The sequence below is a fragment of the Dasypus novemcinctus genome, chromosome 21 (assembly GCF_030445035.2).
Source record: "Dasypus novemcinctus isolate mDasNov1 chromosome 21, mDasNov1.1.hap2, whole genome shotgun sequence".
NCBI lineage: Eukaryota > Metazoa > Chordata > Mammalia > Cingulata > Dasypodidae > Dasypus > Dasypus novemcinctus.
This window is the reverse complement of record NC_080693.1, coordinates 45,565,083-45,584,238: the sequence shown is the minus strand read 5'-3', so window position 1 is coordinate 45,584,238 and position 19,156 is coordinate 45,565,083. Positions and strand designations below refer to the sequence as shown.

The following is a 19,156-nucleotide window of genomic DNA, read 5'->3' as shown; positions in this document are numbered from 1 at the left end:
AGGCTTGAAATGAAAGGTAATGAATGCCATGGAAATGCTGAGTTTGAGGTGCATATGGGAGAGGCAGGTAGAGATATCCACCAACTAGCCTGCAGTTTGGAAGAGAGGCTATGGCTGGAGATTTGAGAATCACTTGTGTAGAAGATATAGTAAATTATGAGAGTGAAGAAAAATACCAAGAAAGAACTATATAAGCAAGGACAGAGGAGAGAGCTGGAGATGGAACCACTAGAGAGGAAAGTTCAGAGCCTAAGGCAGTTTCAAGGAGTACAGCAGTGTTGTCAAAGCCAGCACAGAAGTTAAGTGAATTAAGAAAAGAAAGGCAGGTAACTTTTTCTTGGTGGTGTTGGAGGGCAGAAGCAGGATTATAATGGGTTTAGGAAGGTTCTACTTTGAGAATCTTAGATGAGAAGGCAAAGAGATAAGAAGAAAACTACAATCAAGAGATAAATTTCTTTGTTTTGTGTTAGATTGGCAAGATCTGAGCATGCTCACAAGCTGAGGGGAAGATGCCACTGGAGAGGCAAAGATTGTTAATACTGAAACACAGTGGGGGAGCAAACGTGGCTCAAGTGGTTGAGCGCCTGCTTCCCACATGTGAGATCCCCAGTTCGGTCCCTGGTGTCTCCTAAAAACAAATGAAGGGAAAGAGGGAGGAAGGAAGTGATAGAGAAATGGGGGAAGGGAGGGAAGAAGGAAAGGAAAGGAAGGAAGGAAGGTAGGAAGAAGGAAGGGAGAAAATAAAAAGAAGAAACAATAAGCAAACAACTCAGGGGAGCTGATGTGGCTCAGTGGTTGATCACCAGCTTCCCACACACAAGTTCCCGTACTCATTCCCTAGCCTCAGTACCATAAAAAAACAAACAAACAAACAAAAACCCAAAAGGGCAGCGGAAGCAAACTCAGGTCCTTAGTGAGATGGAAAGGGATAGCCTGGCCTTAAAAAGATTGGTTACATCAGAGTAATGGAGAGGACTATGGACCACACATACCTCCATTTTCGTCCTCACTGAAGAATCTTTCTTTGCAAGATGCTTGATATACCTCATTCTCTCTCTTTGAGCAGAGTCCCTGGGAAGAGTGTGAGTCACTAAATAGAGCATCAAACACTTCAAATCCAATTTGATTGCCACATTGACCAAGTTGCACTGTTACTATTGACATGTTGAGCCACAAATTAAGACTCACCACAAAAACGGTATGCAACCTGTAATAGAAAAAATATAGGCTTTGAGAACCAAGACATAAGAACAAGAACAAATAAAATGGCATATGTGTTTACACCTTAATAAAAAATATACTATTTTTTAACAAACCTTAGTCATATTTATTTCTGGTAAAATCAGGTTATCTTGAAAATTCAAAGGGGGATGTAAAGTTCAGAGGGGATATAAGAAAACGGTAACTAAATGTGGATGGCCTTATACATTTGATTGCCTTTATAAATTAACTTATATTTACATATAATATAAATGGAATCATACAATATGTTATACAATATATTTAGGTCATAGTAATGCAATCATACAGTATTTGTCCTTTTGTGTCTAGCTTGTTTCACTCAACATGAAGTCCTCCAGGTTCACCCATGTTGTCATATGCTTTACGACTTCATTTCTTCTTCCAGCTGCATAATATTCCATCATGTGAATACATTGCATTTGTTAATCCATTCATTGGTGGATGGATGCCTGAGTTGTTTCCAACTTTTGGCAATCATGAATAACATCCCTATGAACATAGTTGTATAGATGGCTACTCATGTCCTGGCTCTCAGTTCTTCTGGGTATATACCCAGTAGTGATACTGCCGGGTCAAGTGGCAAATCTATATTCAACTTGTTTAGGAACTGCCAATCGGTCCTCCACAGTGAATGTACCATTCTGCACTCCCACTAACAGTGAATAAGTGTTCCTATCTCTCCATATCCTCTCCAATACTTGTAGTTCTCTGTTCTTTTTTTTTTTTTAAGATTAAAAACACTTCATTTGGAGATGGTAGAAATACTGAATTATATTCTAATTTGAACAGCTAGACTGGAATTACCTTGAAATGTCCCCCAAGATTTGGGTTCCTTTAATGGCAGACTGGAGTCCAGAAGAAATATGACTCAAGAGTTTCCCTCAAATCATTGCTGGGGCTCCAGGCAAGGTGCTAGACTTTTTAGCGAATAAGCTGCTTACTGACAGCAACTAGAGGAAAGACGAAGATGTGGGTGAAAATTCCCTATACAAGTTAACCCTAGGGGTCTTCTCCAGTTTCTCAGACATGTTATCTTAGATTTATTTTATGTATTTATCTCTCCCCACCTCCTTGTTGTTTGTTCTTGCTGTGTGTTTGTCTTTGTTTCTTTAGGAGGCACTGGGAACCAAACCCAGGACCCCTGATATGGGAGGCTATTCAGATGCACTTTCTCTTCCAAATGAATTTGTTAATTTCCTTTTCTATTTCTGTGAAATAGGCTGTTGGAATTTTTATTTTGTATTGCATTGAATCTATAAATCAGTTTGGGTAGGACTGGACATCTTTACAATATTTATTCCTATGTTGTAATATGTTTCAATGTCAGGTTGTTGGAATTTTGATTGGTATTACATTGAATCTATAATCAGCTTGGGTAGAAAGATATTTTCACAATGTTTAGTCTTCCAGTCCATGAACACGGAGTGTCTTTCCATTTGTTTAGGTCTTCACTGATTTCTTTTAGCACTGTTTTGTAGTTTTCTGTATATAGGAAAACATACTTCTTTGGTTAAACTGATTCCTAGATATTTGAGTCTTTTTCTTGCTATTGTAAATGGAATTTTCCCTGATTTCTTCCTCAGATTGTGCCATACTAGTGTACAAAAACATTACTGATTTTTGCATGCTGATCTTGTATTCTGTCAATTTGCTGAACTCATTTATTAGCTCAAGTAGCTTTGTCATAGACATTTCAGAATTTTCTGAATATAGGATCATGTCACCTGCAAATAGAGTTTTACTTTCTCTTTTTCTATTTGAATGTCTTTTTTTTTCTTGTCTAATTGCTCTGACTAGGACTTCTAGTATAATGGTTTATTTTTATTTTTTTAAAGATTTATTTATTTATTCTCTCCCCTCCCCTCCGCTCCCCTCCCCCCTCCTCCCCACCCCGGTTGTCTGTTCTGTCTATTTTGCTTCATGTTCTTTGTCTGCTTCTGTTGTTGTCAGCAGCACGGGAATCTGTGTTTCTTTTTGTTGCGTCATCTTGTGTCAGCTCTCCGTGTGTACAGCGCCATTCCTGGGCAGGCTGCACTTTCTTTCGCACTGGGCGGCTCTCCTTACGGGGTGCACTCCTTGCTCATGGGGCTCCCCTACACAGGGGACACCCCTACATGGCACAGCACTCTTTGCGTGCATCAGCACTGCGCATGGGCCAGCTCCACACGGGTCAAGGAGGCCCAGGGTTTGAACCGCAGACCTCACATGTGGTAAACGGACGTCCTAACCACTGGGCCAAGTCTGCTTCCCTCTAGTATAATGTTGAATAACAATGGTGACAATGGGCATCCTTATCTTGTTCCAGATCTTAGAGGGAAAGCTCTCAGTCTTTCCCCATTGAGTATGATGTTGGCTGTGGGTTTTTCATATATACCTTTTACCATATTGAAGAATTTTCCTTCTATTCCTATCTTTTGAAGTGTTTTTATCAAGAAAGGATGCTGGATTTTGTTGAACGCCTTTTCTGCATCAATTGAGATGATCATGTGTTTTTTTACCTTCAATTTGTTAATGTGGTATATTATGTTGATTGATTTTTCTTATGTTGAACCAGCCTTGCATAACAGCAATAAACCTCACTTGATTGTGATGTATCAGTCTTTGGATATGCTGTTGGATTTGATTTGCAAATATTTTGTTGAGAATTTTTGCAACTACGTTCATTAGCAAGATTGGTCTGCAATTTTCTTTTCCTGTAGTGTCTTTATCTGGCTTTGGTATTAGGGTGATGTTGTCTTCATAAAATGTGTTGGGTAATCTTCCCTCCCCTTCAATTTTTTGGAAGAGTTTAAACAGGATAGGTGTTAATTCTTTCCAAAATGCTTGGTAGAATTCACCTGTGAAGCCATCTGGTCCTGGACTTTTCTTTGTTGGGAGATTTTTTTAAAACAATGGTTTTATTCCCCATGCCCCTTGTTGTTTGCACTCACTGAAGGTTCTCTGTGCCCATTCACTGTGTGTTCTTCATCTTGCTTGTCTTTTTCTTCTTGTCTTTCTCTTTAGGAGGCACCAGGAAACAATCCTGGGACCTCCAGTTTGGGAGAGAGGCACTCAATTGCTTGACCCATATCATATCCCTGGTCTGCTCATCTCTCACTGTCTCTCTCCTGTGTCTCCCTTTGTTGTGTCATCTTGCAACAGCTCTCTGCAGTGCAGGCCAGCTTGCCTTCACCAGGAAGTCCCAGGAAACCCGGGGCCTCTCATATTGTAGACAGGAGCGCAATTGCTTGAGCCACATCCACTTTCCTGTTGGGAGATTCTTGATGTCAGATTCAATCCCTTTAAATGTGATTGGTTTGTTAAGTTCTTGTATTTCTCGTAGCATCAGTGTAAATTGTTTGTGTATTTCTAGGAATTTGTCATTTCATCTGGTTATCTGGTTTGCTGGCATACAGTTTCTTATCATATCCTCTTCTGATGCTTTTTATTTCTGTGGGATCAGTTGTAACGTCCTCCCCCCGCCTTGCATTTCTGACTATGTATTTGCATCTTCTCTCTTTCTTTTTTTTTTTTTTTGTTAGTCTAGCTAGGGGTTTATCAATTTCATTGATCTTCTCAAAAAACCAGTGCTTGGTTTTGTTGATTTCTCTGTTCATTTTTGTTGTTCTCAATTTCATTTATTAATTCTCTAATCTTTATTATTTCTTTCCTTCTGCTGCTTTGGGATTGGTTTGCTGTTTTTCTAGTTTCTCTAGTTGTTTAGTGAGATCTTGGAGCTTAGCTCTTCCTTTTTTTAATATAGGCATTTAGGGTGATAAATTTCCCTTTTGGGAGTAGATGTGGCTCAAGTAGTTGAGTGCCCACCTCCCACATGGGAGGTCCCAGATTCAGTTCTCAGTGCCTCCTAAAGAAAAAACAAACAGATAACAAGTAAAAAACAATAAGCAGACAATGAAAACAATACGCAAAAACAATGGGCAAACAGATGCGCCATCTTGGGGAGGGGGAGGCGGAATTTCCCTCTTAAGAGTTTCTTCACTGTAGCCCATACATTTTGTTAAGTTGTGTTCTCACTTTCATTTGTCTCAATATATTTACTGATTTCACTTCCAATTTCTTCTTTGACACACTGATTATTTAGGAGTGTTGTTTAGCCTTCACACATTTGCAAATTTACCTTTTTCCTGTCTATTATTAACTTCTAGTTTCATGCCATTGTTGCGTGAGAAGGTGCTTTGTATAATTGCAATCTTTATATATATATTGAGAGCTACATTGTGCCCTAACCATGTGGTCTATCCTGGAGAAAGATTCATGGGCTTCGGGAAAAAATGTATAACTCACTGAGTTTGGATGCAGTGTTCTGTATATGTCTGTTAGGTCTAACTCTTTTATCATATAGTTCAAGTTCTCTGTTTCCCTATTGATCTTCTGTCTAGTTGTTCTATCTAATGATGTGAGTGGGGTGTTTTAGTCTCCAACTATTATTTTTAGAGATGTCTATTTCTCTCTTCAGTTTTGCCAGAGTTTGTCTCATGTATTTTGGGACACATTGGCTAGGTGCATAGATATTTACGACTGTGATATCTTCCCGATGGATTGTCCCTTTTATTAATATATAAAATATATAATGGCCTACTACATCTCTCATAACTTTTTTGCATTTAAAATCTGTTTTGTCTGATATTAGTATAGCTACCCCTGCTCTTTTTTCACTACTATTTGCATGGAGTATCTTTTTCCAACCTTTCACTTGCAGCTGGTTTGTGTCCTTCGGTTTAAGGTGAATCTCTTGTAAGCAGCATATGGATGGCTCATGTTTTTTTATCTATTCTGTCAGCCTACATCTTTTCAAAAAATTTATTGAAGTATATAATACATACATAAACATATGTAAACAAGCATTTAGTAGTAGTTGTGTACAAAACATACGTAACATACAGGGCTATCATACCTCATCCTACCACCAACTTGGACTGTTGTGAAACATTGTTATTAATGATTAAAGAGTATCCTCAAAATATTACTACTAGCCAAAGTATTTCCCCCCAATCCACCCTATTATTATTATATCATTTATACATGAACATAAACAATAAGTGTATACTAAAAGTTGTGAACTTAACAAAGCAAACGCACATAATATCATAAAGGGGTTCCTTACATTAACCCACCACCAACACCTTGCATTGTTGTAAAACTTTTGCTACAAATTACAAAAGATTACAAAAAGAATAAAAAAATTACAAAAATTGTCAAAATCTTACTACTACCTGTAGTCCTTATCTTACATTTGGTGTATTTTTCTCCCAACCCACCCTATTATTATTTTTTAAATATATTTTTATGACAGAAGTTCTAAACTTACAAAACAATCATGCACATGTGCAAAATTCTCATACAACACTCCTCCATCAACACACCACACCATGGTGGAACATTTGTTACAGATTATGAGATGATATTATCAGACTATTATCACCAACCACAGTCCATCATGTACATTTGGCACACATTTTCCAGACTCCCCATTATCATCACAGTATACTTTTGGCATAGATGCATGAATATTACATTATTACTGTTAACCACAGTCCATAGGTCACTCCAGTTTTATTTTTCCCATGCTCCTCCACATTCCCACCTCCCTGTAATAGTGATGTATATCTGCTCTAGTTCAAAAAGGACATCTTGTATCTGTACTATCAAACACAATTCTCATCCACTTCTGAGTTTACTGTGTTATTCAGTCCCTAGTTTATTCTCTAGCTTTCCATCAATTGGCGTTTACATCCCTAGACCACCCTTTCCAGCCACATTCCCATTTATAAACCAACTGCTACTCATTATAATGTGTTACCATTCACTCTATACATTTCCACATTTTCACAGTAAAGTTAATGAAAACTTCTACATACATTAAACATCAGTAGTCCATCTCGGTCCTCCTCTTATCTCCTTTAAGAATCCACCACCTACCACCAGGTCTTGAAGATATTTTCCTCCATTTTCTTTTAGAAGCTTTATGGTTAGGTTTTTGCTCCATTTTGAGTTAATTTTTGTATCAAGTGTGAGATAGGGGTTCTCTTTCCTTCTTTTAGCTATGGATATTCAGTTCTCTCAGCACCATTGCTTGAACATACTGTTCTGCCTCAGCTGGGTGAGTTTGACAGGCTTGGCAAAAATCACTTGACTTTACATGTGAAATTCTGTTTCTGAACCATTGGTTTGGTTCCATTGCCAGTACTATGCTGTTTTTACCACTGTAGCTAGGTAATATGATTTAAAGTCCAGAAATGAAAGTCCTCCAACTTTGCTTTTCCTTTTTAAGATGCTTCTGGCTACTCAGAACCTCTTACCCTTCCTAACAAATTTGATGATCAAGATTTCCATTTATTTTTAAAATGTTGGTGGAATTTTAAAATCAGGATTGCATTGAATCCATATATGAATTTGAGTAGAACTGACGTCTTAATGATATTTAATCTTCCAATCCATGAGCATGGAATGTTCTTCCAATTATTGAGGTCTTTTAAATTTCTTTTTTTTTTTTTCCTTCCCCTCTCCTGCCCCTGCCCTGCTACTTTTGCTGTCTATGTCCATTTGCTGTGTGATCTTCTGTATCTACTTCTTTTTTTGTCTTCTCTTCTTGTTTTTCTCCTCTAGGATTCACTGGGATTCAATCCTCCGATGTGGAGAGAAGTTCCCTGTCAATTGTGCCACTCAGTTCCTGGTCTCTGCTGTACTTCACCTTGACTCTCCCCTTCATCTCTCTTTTGTTGTGTCATCATCTTTCTGTGTGACTCACTTGTGTGGTGTTGATTCCCCACCCCTCTTTCCTTGCCCTCATTTTTGAAAGACAATCTTGCTGAATATAAGATTCTTGGCTGGAAGTTTTTCTCTTGCAGTATCTTAAATATATCATCCCTCTATCTTCTTGCCTCCATGATTTCTGATGAGAAATCTTATTGGATATCCCTTATATGTTATGCATTGCTTTTCTCTTGCTGCTCTCAGAATTCTCTGTCTTTGGCATTTGACATTCTGATTACTATGTGTCTTGGAGTTGGTTTGTTCGGATTTATTCAGACGGGAGTACACTGTGCTTCTTGGACATGGATAGTTATGCCCTTTGCTAGGGTTGGGAAATTTTCTACTATTATTTCTTCAAAAATTCCTTCTACTCCTTTTCCCTTTTCTTCTCCTTCTGGGACACCCATGACATGTATGTTTGCATGTCTCTTGCTGTCATTTAGTTCCCTGAAACCTTGTTCAATTTTTTCCATTCTTTTCTTCATCTGTTCTTTTGCATGTTTGCTTTCAGAGGCCATTTCTTCAAGCTCACCATTCCTTTCTTCTGTCTCCTCAAATCTGCTATCATATGATTCCAGTGTATTTTTTTTATTTCATTTGTTGTGCCTTTCATTCCCATAAGATCTGCTATTTTTCTACATATGCTTTCAAATTCTTCTTTGTGCTCATCCAATGTCTTTTTTTTTTAAGATTTATTTTTTATTCTCTCCCTTCCCCCTTCCCATTGTCTGCTCTCTGTGTTCATTTGCTGTGTGTGTTCTTCCGTGTCTGCCTGGATTCTTGTCAGCAGCACCAGGAATCTGTGTCTCTTTTTGTTGTGTTCTCTTGCTGCATCAGCTCTGTGTGTGTGTGGTGCCACCCCTGGGCAGGCTTCACTTTTTTCGCATGGGGTGGCTCTCCTTGAGGGGCATACTCCTTGTGCATGGGGCTCCCCTATGCAGGGGCACCCCCTGCGTGGCATGGCACTCCTTGCACACATCAGCACTGTGTATGGGCCAGCTCACCACATGGGTCAGGAGGTCCTGGTTTTTTTTTTGTTTAGATTTATTTATTTATTATTTTCTAAATTATTTTTTAATAATTGCAACCATGATTAACAACTTTGTACTTTTGTAAATTTCCAGGAATTTTATACACTCTTTAAGTATTCACATGAATTACCACATAGAATGTTACATTAAAAAAACATAAGAGGTTCCCATATAACCCACACCCCACTCCCCAACCCCAATCATTTTTGTAAATTGTATTTTTTTGAAGATACATATATCACAAAAAAAGTTTACATTATAAAAAACATAAGAGGTTCCTGTATACCCTCCATCCCCCCACCCCACTCCTCTCATACCAACAATCTCCACCATCATTATGGCATACTCATTGCACTAGGCGAACACATTTTGGAGCACTGCTGTACCACGTGGATAATAGTTTACTCTGTAGTTCACACTCTCTCCCAGTACATTCAGTGGGTTATGGCAGGATATATAATGTCCAGCATCTGACCCTGCAATATCATTTAGGACAACTCCAAAGTCCCCAAAATGACCCCTCATCACATCTCTTCTTCCCACTCCCTGCCTTCAGCAACTACTGCAGCCACTTTCTCCCTGACAATTTCTTTTATTAGTAGTCACAAAAGTTTTATAGTAGAATATCGGTAAACCCACTCTAATCCATATTTTATTTTTCCATTCTGTGGGCCCTGGGGTGGTGATGTCCACTCCACCTCTATATTGAGAGGGGGTTTAGATTCCACATGGATGATGGATGCAATTCTCCTGCTTGCAGTTGCAGGCACTCTCAGTTCCCTGATGTGGTGATTGACCATCTTCACCTCCCTGTTAGTTGATCTGTGTAAGTCCAACGAACTAGAGAGTAGGAGTTGCAACTCTGCTGAGGCTCAGGGCCCAGCTGGCACACAGACCAGAGATTCAAGTCTCCTGAGTATACACCAATGCTAGCACCAACCAAAGGTTCATTAAAAGTGACAGATGAGGCATCTGTAGAAAGGTTACATCTGAGTCCAACTCCATCACACTCAGGGACACAAATTCCAAAGTAGGGTGCACTGACATGGTACTGAGCTCCAGAGCTATATGCCATGACTATATCCCTGTGGGTCTCTGTAGCCCTCAGGAGAACCAGTACCTGGGGTTGTATCCACTGTTTCTGGGGTCCTCCTGAGGAATGTGTAAGCGTGACCCCTCTGATGACCTCCTGACTCTTTTTTGAAGACTCTTAGCCATATAAACTCATTTGACTTTGCCATTTCCCCCTTTTATTCAAGGTCAAAAAGCAGCTTTTAACACATGATCCTATATGTGGGCTGAGATATTCTGCTGATCTGAGTTGACCCTTTTATTCAAGGTCTTTTTCTATTTACATCACCAGCTGGTGCTTGCTTGTAATCCCTTGGCACCAGGGAGGTTCATCCCTGGGAGTCATGTCCCATGCTGGGGGGAATATAATGCATTTACACGCTGAGTTTGGCTTAGAAAGTGGCCACATTTGAGAAACATAGAGGTTTTCAGGAGGTAACTCTTAGGTACCCTGCAGCTCTCAGGCCTAGTTCATATTTCAGGCACACAGACTCGTAAGCATAGTCATCAGTGTCAAGGGCTCATTGTTGGAAAATCCTTCTTTGTTGGCCTTTGCTGTTGCACTTGGGGGATGGTTGCTGTTCCATTGGCTCCCCTGTGATAGAGTTCCCCTGGGAACTCAGCACTCCCTCAGTTGTCATTTGTAACTGTTATCTAAACATTTTTATGTCCCCTATATACATGCCCTAGAAAACTCCTTTCCAACCATGTGTCCCCCCATCAATAACACCCCATACCAGTGTTCCTCCCCTGCCATAGTTGAACCTCTCTGTGGTCCAGAACTTCTTCAACAATGAAGCCTAATATATTGCCAAATTCAATTAATAGGAAAATGAAATATAGTGGTGGGTTTAAAGATTAGAAGTATACATACTAATTTAGAAATACTAAAATAAAGTAAAAATAAACTGGTGTATTAATAAAAATGAACAATATTATAAAGATTTGTTTTTAACATTTTGCCTTTCATCACTGTAACAGATGTTGCCCTGTATGTACAGTGGCAAGGCACTTTCTTTCATTTCTTCCTCAGTGTCTATATCCATTCCTTTTTTAAATTTTTTTCTAATTTTTAATTTTGTCTTCAAAAAAGTTTGGATCACAGTAATTCACATATACAATATAGGGGACTCCCATACATCCAGTATCAAACCCTTTCCCCATTCCCCAACAATGATCTTTTTACATGTCCATGTTACATTTGTTGTAGCTGAGGTACAGATTTTAAAACATAGCTTTCAAACATGGTTCCATTTTGGTTTACCTTATGGTTTATATTTTGGACTGTACAAATTTCTAAATTTTTAGTTTCCTTATGTTTTACTTTATGGTTTACAGGAGGCTCTGGGTTTGAACCCTGGACCTCCCATGTGGTAGACAGATGCTCTTATCAGTTGAGCCACATCTGCTTCCCCCAATGTCTTCTTAATATCCTTAATCTCTCTAGGCATCTCATTGAATTTATTAAGGAGATGTGTTTGAACATCTAAGATTAGTTGATTCAACTCCTTTATGTAACCTGGAGGCTTATCTTGTTCCTTTAACTGAGCCTTATCTTCCTGTTTCTTGGTGTGGATTGTAATTTTTTTGTTGGTGTCTTGGCATCTGGCTTACTAGATATATTTATTCTGGGTGCAGTTTCTCTAGGGCTTTCTCACTCTCTCCCCCTAGCTGTTTGTATAGTAGGAGCCAAGGATATAGTTGGTGCTGTAAGCTGTGGAGGCTCAAGCTGCCTTCATTGCCCCAGGGACCGATGAAGCTTCTCCCAACTTTCTCCTTTGCCAGGGGTAATAATCCAAGTCATGCAGGCCTAGACTGAGGTTGCCCAGAGACTGATGAAACATCACACCCCTTTCTCCCTACCTGGGATGGGGATAGAGCTGCAAATGTGAGCAGCAATCTAAGCCATGCAGTCCAAAATGACCACAGTTGTGCTGACAGACTTCTAACTATTCAGTCTGTGCCAGCTGAATGTACCTGCAGTTACCTGGAGAGGCTAGTGCAGGGCCTGCCAGGTTCCTCACTGCTAGAGATGGGACTGAAGTCTAGGCTAGGGCTACAGACCAATCTGGGTGAAAGAAGCTGATCCCGACCACTGATTTTCATTCAGCCCAACTTCCCCTCATGCTGGGGGTGGAGTTAAAATGGTGGCTACCAGCCTCTTTCCAACTTGGACAGGTTCAAATTTTAGGTGTTCCATAGGGTTATACTTTAGGCAGCCAAATTTACTAATCAGTAGCTGAAATCAGTGGCCAACTGTCTCTTCCTCCTCTGTTTTTGGGAAATGTAGCTTCCACATCCAGCCATGGAATAGCTCCTGAGGTGGCTTGTGCTACCAGAGAAGGATGATCACTGCCTTTCACAGTGTGGCCTGTATTTTCCCAGAAAGGCCTGGTGTAGGTCCTGCCACCTTCCTACATGCCAGAGGTGGGACTGGAGCTTAAGCTAGAGCTGCAGTCTGAGCTTGATGGAAAGAAGCCAGTCCCTACCTGCACTGTGATTTTCAGTCCACTCCGCTTTCCCTTTTGCCAGGGGTGGAGTTAAAATGGCAGCTACTAGCCTCTTTCTGACTTGGACAGGTTCAAACTTTAGCTGTTCTTGGGATTATACTTTAGCCCACTGAATTTCACTCATCAGTAGCTGAAGTTGGTGCCTAACCATCTCTTCCTCCTGTTTTTGAGAAGTAGAGCTTCCAACTCCAGCTGGAGAATAGCTCCCGAGGTGTCTTGTGCTGCCAGTGGAGGATGGGCACTAGCCTCTGGGATGTGAAGTGCTCTACTTATGAATCTTCTCTACAGATATGCAATCTCCTCTTTCTATTCTTGTATGTTGCAGAATGCTCTTCTGGTCTCCTGCAGCCCCCAAATAGGTGCTTTAGATAGCTCTGGATGATTACTAACTGTCCTGTAGCATGAGTTGACTCTCAGAGCGCCTTACTCTGCCACCATCTTGCTGGTTGTCAGCCTATATGTTTTGATTGGTGAGTTTAATCCATTCACAATGATATTACTGTAAATGCATTATTTATTTCCACCATTTTATTCTTTGATTTTCATGTCAAATCTTATTTTTGTGTTTTTATTCTTTTTTTCAAAAAAAATAAATCTTTATTAATTTCCTCCTTCCCCTCCCCCCGCCTTGCTGTTTTTGCTGTCTTTGTCCATTTGCTGTGTGATCCTCTGTATCTATTTCTCTTTTTGTCTTCTCTTCTCATCTTTCTCCTCTAGGATTCACCAGGATTTGATCCTGGGGACCTCTGTTGTGGAGAGAGGTTCCCTGACAGCTGTGCAACCTAAATCCTGGTTCCTGCTGCACTTCACCTTAACTCTTCCCTTTGTCTCTCTTCTGTGGCATCATTATCTTGCTCCGTGACTCACTTGCAGAGGCACTGGCTCACCACGTGGGCACTCGGCTCACCACGCAGGCACCTGGCTTGCCACATGGGCACTTAGCTCACCACACGGGCACTGGTTCATCATGCAGGCACACTTTCTCTTCTTCTTTTTCACCAGGAGGTCCCAAGGATCAAGCCTGGGTCCTCTCACATGGTAGGTAGAAGCCCTATCACTTGAGCCACACCTGCTTCCCTTTTATTTTTGTTCTTTTGGCTATCCTTTCTGCTATTCTTTCTTCTATACTCTCCTCCAAGTCTCTCCTTTCTTTTTCTTTCAGGCTCTAAGTCTTCCTTTAATATTTCGTGCAAAGTTGGATTTTTTAAAATGAAGTCTCTTAGTTTCTGTTTGTGAATATTTTATACTTACCTTCACATATTTTTAAAAAGATTTATTTACCTCTCCCTACCCCTTCAATGTTTGCACTTGCTGTGTCTGTTTGTCTTCTTTGTTTCTTTAGGAGGTACTGGGAACCGAATCTGGGAACCCCAATATGGGAGGGAGGTGCCTATTTGCTTAAACCATCTCTGTTCCATGCTTTGTTGTATCACTTTATGTTTTTCCCTCGTGTCTCTTGTTGCATCATCGTCACATCAGCTTGCTGAACCTACTCATCGTGCCAGCTCACCATCCTGCTTGTCCTCCTTAGGAGACCCGGGAACCTCTGCTCCCTGCTTTGTTATGTCTCTCATTATGTCATCTTATTGTATCAGCTTGCCATACCTGCCCATCATGCCAGCTCACAGTCTTCTTTAGGAGGCACCGGGAACTGAACCACAGACTTCTCACATGGTAGGCAGAAGCCCAATCGTTTGAACCACATCTGTTTCCCTCACCTTTGTATCTGAAGGACAATTTTGCTGGATAAAGAATTCTCACTGGCAGTTTTTCTCTTTCAGTATTCTAATTGTATCATACCACTGTCTTCTCACCTCCATGAATTTTGATGAGAAATCCATGCTAAGTCTTATTGGGCGTCCCTTGTATGTGGTGATGGTTTGCTTCTCCCTTGCATTTCTCATGATTTTCTCTCTATCTTTGACATTTGATATTCTGAGTAGTAGGTGTCTTGGAGTAGGCCTATTCAGATTTATTCTGATTGAGGTATGGTATACTTCTTGAACATGTAAGTTCATATCTTTTGAGAGTGTTGGGAAATTTTCAGCTATTGTTTCCTCAAATACTCTTTCTGCCCCTTTTCCCTTCTCTTCATCCTTCTGGAATTCCCAGGACCCATATGTTGTTGCGTTTTGTGTTGTAATTCAACTTCATGAACCCCTGTGCAATTTTTTTCATTCTTTCCTCTGTTCTTTTCTCTCTTCAATTTTGGCTGTTCTGTTTCCGGTATCACTCTTTTTTTTTTTTTTTTAAGATTTATTTATTCATTTCTCTCCCCTTCCCTCCCACCCCCCACCCCAGTTGTCTGTTCTCTGTGTCTATTCTCTGTGTCTTCTTCTTTGTCTACTTCTGTTTTTGTCAGTGGTAAGGGAATCTGTGTTTCTTTTTGTTGCGTCAGCTCTGTGTGTGTGTGTCACCATTTCTGGGCAGGCTGCTCTTTCTTTCATGCTGGGCAGCTCTCCTTACGGGGCACACTCCTTGCACGTGGGGCTCCCCTATGCGGGGGACACCCCTGCGTGGCACGGCACTCCTTATGCGCATCAGCACTGCGCATGGGCCAACTCCACACAGGTCAAGGAGGCCCAGGGTTTGAACCACGGACCTCCCAGGTGGTAGACAGACGCCCTAACCACGGGGCCAAGTCTGCCGCCCTGGTATCACTTATTTTTTCCTCTATCATTTCAAGTCTGCTGTTACATGCCTCTAATGTGTTTTTTTATCTCACCTATTGTATCGTTCATTCCCATGAGCTCTGTTACTTTTCTATTCAGATTTCAAATTCTTCTTTGTGCTCACGCAGTTATTCTTGATGTAGTTTATCTCTTTAGCCATGTTGACTTTCAACTCATTAATTTGGTTTTGGAAATTTGTGCATCTCCTTAATTAGTTGCCTCAATTCCAGTTTCTCTTCTGGGGCTTTGATATATTCCTTTTTTGGTGCCATGTCTTCCATTTCCTTAGTATGGTTCATAATTTTTTGCTGATGTCTAGGCATCTGATTGGGATGGCAATTTACTCAGATGATCAATTTCTTTCTCTTTCGAACGGATTTAGCGGCTGCGCTTTGATTCTTGGTTCAACTTGGTTCATTAGGATTGTCCCTGTTAGTTGCTCAAAACTGGGCTCTGGACCCAGTAATGGGTTACAGACCCACTTCCTAGGGCCTTGTGGAGGGAGGCTATAAAGGCTGGAAAAGGCCTCTCTTATTTTTAATTTTCTCATGTGCACTTCCATGGTCTGCTAGCAGATGGAGCTCTTTGGCAGACTTCTAAGTTTAATGGCTATGTTTGAGGCAACACAAAGGGGATCAAGGTGATAGGGGTTACTGCCTGGAGGCTAAGAGCCTTGTAATTCAAATTTCCTGGGAAGTGGACTTGGCCCAGTGGTTAGGGCATCTGTCTACAACATGGGAGGTCCACGGTTCAAATCCCGGGCCTCCTTGACCCATGTGGAGCTAGCCCGTGTGCAGTGCTGATGCGCACAAGGAGTGCCCTGCCACGCAGGGGTGCCCCCACTTAGGGGAGCCCCACGCGCAAGGAGTGTGCCCCATAAGGAGAGCTGCCCAGTGAGAAAGAAAGTGCAGCCTGCCCAGGAATGGTGCCGCACACGCGGAGAGCTGACACAAGATGACGCACCAAAAAGAAACACAGATGCCCTTGCTGCTGACAACAGAAGCGGACAAAGAAGAAGACACAGCAAATAGACACAGAGAACAGAAAACCAGAGCAGGGGGGAGGAGAGAGAAATAAATAAATAAATCTTTTAAAAAAAAATTTCCTCAGAGAGAGTTCTCCTGCCTTTTCTGTCAGCCGCCTCCCTTTTCAGGGGTAGGAAGTAATTCCACTTCCCTCTGGGTCCTCAATCAGTCCAGGTTAGTAGAGAAAGAGATTGGGAGAGTTGGATCTCTTTAGTCCCTTGCTGGCTCCCAAGGCAAACAATGGCTGGGCCCCATGGTAAGACACAAGAGACCAAATCTGTGGGTCAAAAGCTGAGTCAGACATAGGCTGGGTGTGTCTCTCTCCCCTTTCCTGGGGCAGTGGATCCCTGGAGGCCCCTTCCTCTGTAGCTGACTCAGAGGCCTGAGAATTCTAAAGTGTTTTTAATGTGGGGAGGGTGTTGGCAGCAGTAGTCGCTGTTTTCAACTCCCAGTTCTGTAGTAGTGATCCCCCTCCTTTGTCCCTCTCTCTTTCCAGTGGTGTCCAGCCTTTGCCTGGTGTCCTAAACCTTAGATCTTTTTCCAGACTGTTTCAGCCTGTTCTCTAGCTATTTTTCTAGAGGAGAAGAGTCCCATGTCTTTCCAGTCTACCATCTTCCCAGAAGTCCTACACTATGTTTTAATGTAGTGTTGATGAAATTGCCAAGTTGTCTATGAAGTCAGTCATTCAAGGAAGTCCTCTTTCATCTTAATGTTTTGTGATTTGTGATTTACTGTACAGAAACACACTGGGTACAGTAAATCACAGTTCTGCAGTTCCCAAACACTAATTTGTACTCACTATTTTCCTTATATTAATTTAAAGTGGAAAAAAAAATGAATAAGCAAATGCACAGAGACTGATAGGGGCTGGGAGTGTTGAGGGGAACGGAGTGTTGTTGCTTAATGGGTGCAGTTTCTGTTTGAGGTGATGAAAAAGTATGGGTAATGGATATTGGTGATAGTTGCACCACTGAATTGTACACTTGATTGCAATTAAAAGGGAAATGTTTAGTTGCATATGTTAATACAATAAAACATTTTAAGAAAATCTTTTGTAAGCGCACACAAAGTGAATTGAGCAATCTTCACCTGAAATCACTTAGGATTATTACAAAGGTTTTTCTAATTAGAAAAAAAAAGAATGCTCTTTGAAGGAATGGAATTAGTAATACCAACTTCTCAGCACATGGAGAACGCAGAAGTTAACTCAGCAATCGTACACGTAATTAAAGGTAATTTTCTCTCTTTTTATAAAAGACTTTACATCAAATCAACCTCCTTTCTGGACGGGCAACTACGCTAATATTAGCAAAACTTCAAGTTTAGCTCAGGTTGGACAGCAAGAAAGACGGAGCTTGGAGAAAGCAAAAGAGCAGTTGAAATATTAGACCATAAACATAATTTTTAACACCAGAAGCAGATACTTTTTGGTAAGAGACCTTCGAACGGTCTATGCAGCACTGGCAACGAACAGTGGCCAGGCTCTACAAAACCGCCTCATTTTACAGATAAGAAACTGAGGCTCTGAAATGTTATGTGATTTTCCGAAAGCCACCGAACTAGAAAATAGCAAAGCCTAGACTCTTCCTTTACCCCACCAGCCCCAAGAGCAACTATTAAACCCACTCACTGACAGCACCCGGACCGCCGTTCCCGTCCTGTTCAAGCTTCAGAGGGCCACCCTTTCATTAAGCGCATGCTCACTTTGAACAATTTTTTTCAACTAAAAAACTGCCGAGAACGAATGCGCATGTTCCACAAAGTTTGTTTTTTTTTTTCCTTTTCAGAAAGGTTAATTACGCATGTTCAATTTCAATGTAGCAACTTCAGAAACGGTCGGTACGCATGCTCATTGTCCACCAAGGACTTTTGCTGACAATGCGCATGATCTCGCCTCCGTGCGAGGCTTCAGCTGGTGTTCTGCGCATGTTTCTGCCAGTACGTTGAACCTACGCATGTCCACTGCCCACAGTTCGACTTCACGGGACTCTATACGCATGCTCCAGAGCCGAACTTGAGGAGCCGGTCTAGGGCCTAGGCGCAGACGCACTGAGTCTAAGCAGCCAGTGATGGCGGCATCGGCAGCAGTGGCTGCAGCGAGTCCGGGTCCATGAGGCGAAGACGGAGGCGGGACGGCTTTTACCCAGCGCCGGACTTCCGAGACAGGGAAGCTGAGGACATGGCAGGAGTGTTCGACATAGACCTGGACCAGCCAGAGGACGCTGGCTCTGAGGATGAGCTGGAGGATGGGGTGAGGCCCGGGGTCCCTGGGGGTCCGAGGTGACAGGGCCGGGGCGGCGGCGCGGGCCCAGGAAACCGGCGCGTCGGAGAGCGCGGAGACCCAGGGGGGTGCGTGTAGTTAGTCTCTTGGAGGAGCTGAGGCGCGCCGCCACCCGAGGCTGGGAAATTAGGAGGATCTGGCCCTAGGTGTGAGGCCGCTTCTAGGCTCGCAGGTGCAGGTCGCGCCCCCAGCCCCAGATCAGCGCAGCCGGGAGCAGTCTCTGGAGGGAAGAAACTAGGGCGCGTGATCGATTCCTTGAGCAGGTGGACTTAAGTGTGGCGGGGACGGATGGTGTGTGTGTTGAGGGCAGTGGGGCTGCAGTTGTTGGGTGTCCCATGCAGGTGAAGCGCCAAGGGTTTCCTTTCAGGTGTAAAGTTTCAGGTATTAAATCCTCAGACCTCCCACAACCACCTTTCTTCTCGGCCTGTCGCTTCTCTCCTAGGAAGCGCTCAGCTGTTAGAAGTGACAGCTGAAAACTTCTGTCGGGAGTAGCGCTGCCGCTGCTGTTACAGCCACCAGGAGTTTTATTTCGGGAGCAAGGGGGCTCTGCTGCATCTTCCAGGGTTTGTTT

General features: G+C 41.9%; 2 protein-coding genes across 11 annotated transcripts in view; one reads left to right on the top strand and one right to left on the bottom strand.

Annotated features, from left to right (window-relative positions):
• The window catches only part of TUBD1 (tubulin delta 1), a 40,996-nt gene extending 22,956 nt beyond the window's left edge, over positions 1–18,040 (bottom strand). For 2 of the 5 annotated variants that reach the window (XR_011646984.1, XM_004457605.5), the window contains exons 1-2: positions 17,935–18,040; positions 993–1,207 (exon numbers count right to left, since the gene is read on the bottom strand). Coding sequence is in view for 3 of the 5 variants with exons in the window: in XM_004457605.5 (XP_004457662.1) it covers positions 993–1,164 (172 nt within the window). In the remaining 2 variants the exon portion in view is untranslated. Of the gene's footprint in view, positions 1–992; positions 1,208–2,046; positions 2,119–17,930 lie in introns of those variants that run through there. The other 3 variants (XM_012524783.4, XM_058283884.2, XM_071210888.1) reach the window with 3 other exon arrangements.
• Positions 18,041–18,238: 198 nt separating this feature from the next.
• Positions 18,239–19,156, top strand: part of RPS6KB1 (ribosomal protein S6 kinase B1) — a 141,224-nt gene continuing 140,306 nt past the window's right edge. For 4 of the 6 annotated variants that reach the window (XM_071210886.1, XM_023588507.3, XM_023588506.3 and 1 more), the window contains exon 1: positions 18,305–18,555. In XM_071210886.1, the coding sequence (XP_071066987.1) occupies positions 18,415–18,555 (141 nt within the window). In that variant the 5' untranslated portion in view covers positions 18,305–18,414. Of the gene's footprint in view, positions 18,556–19,040; positions 19,149–19,156 lie in introns of those variants that run through there. The other 2 variants (XM_004457598.3, XM_023588505.3) reach the window with 2 other exon arrangements.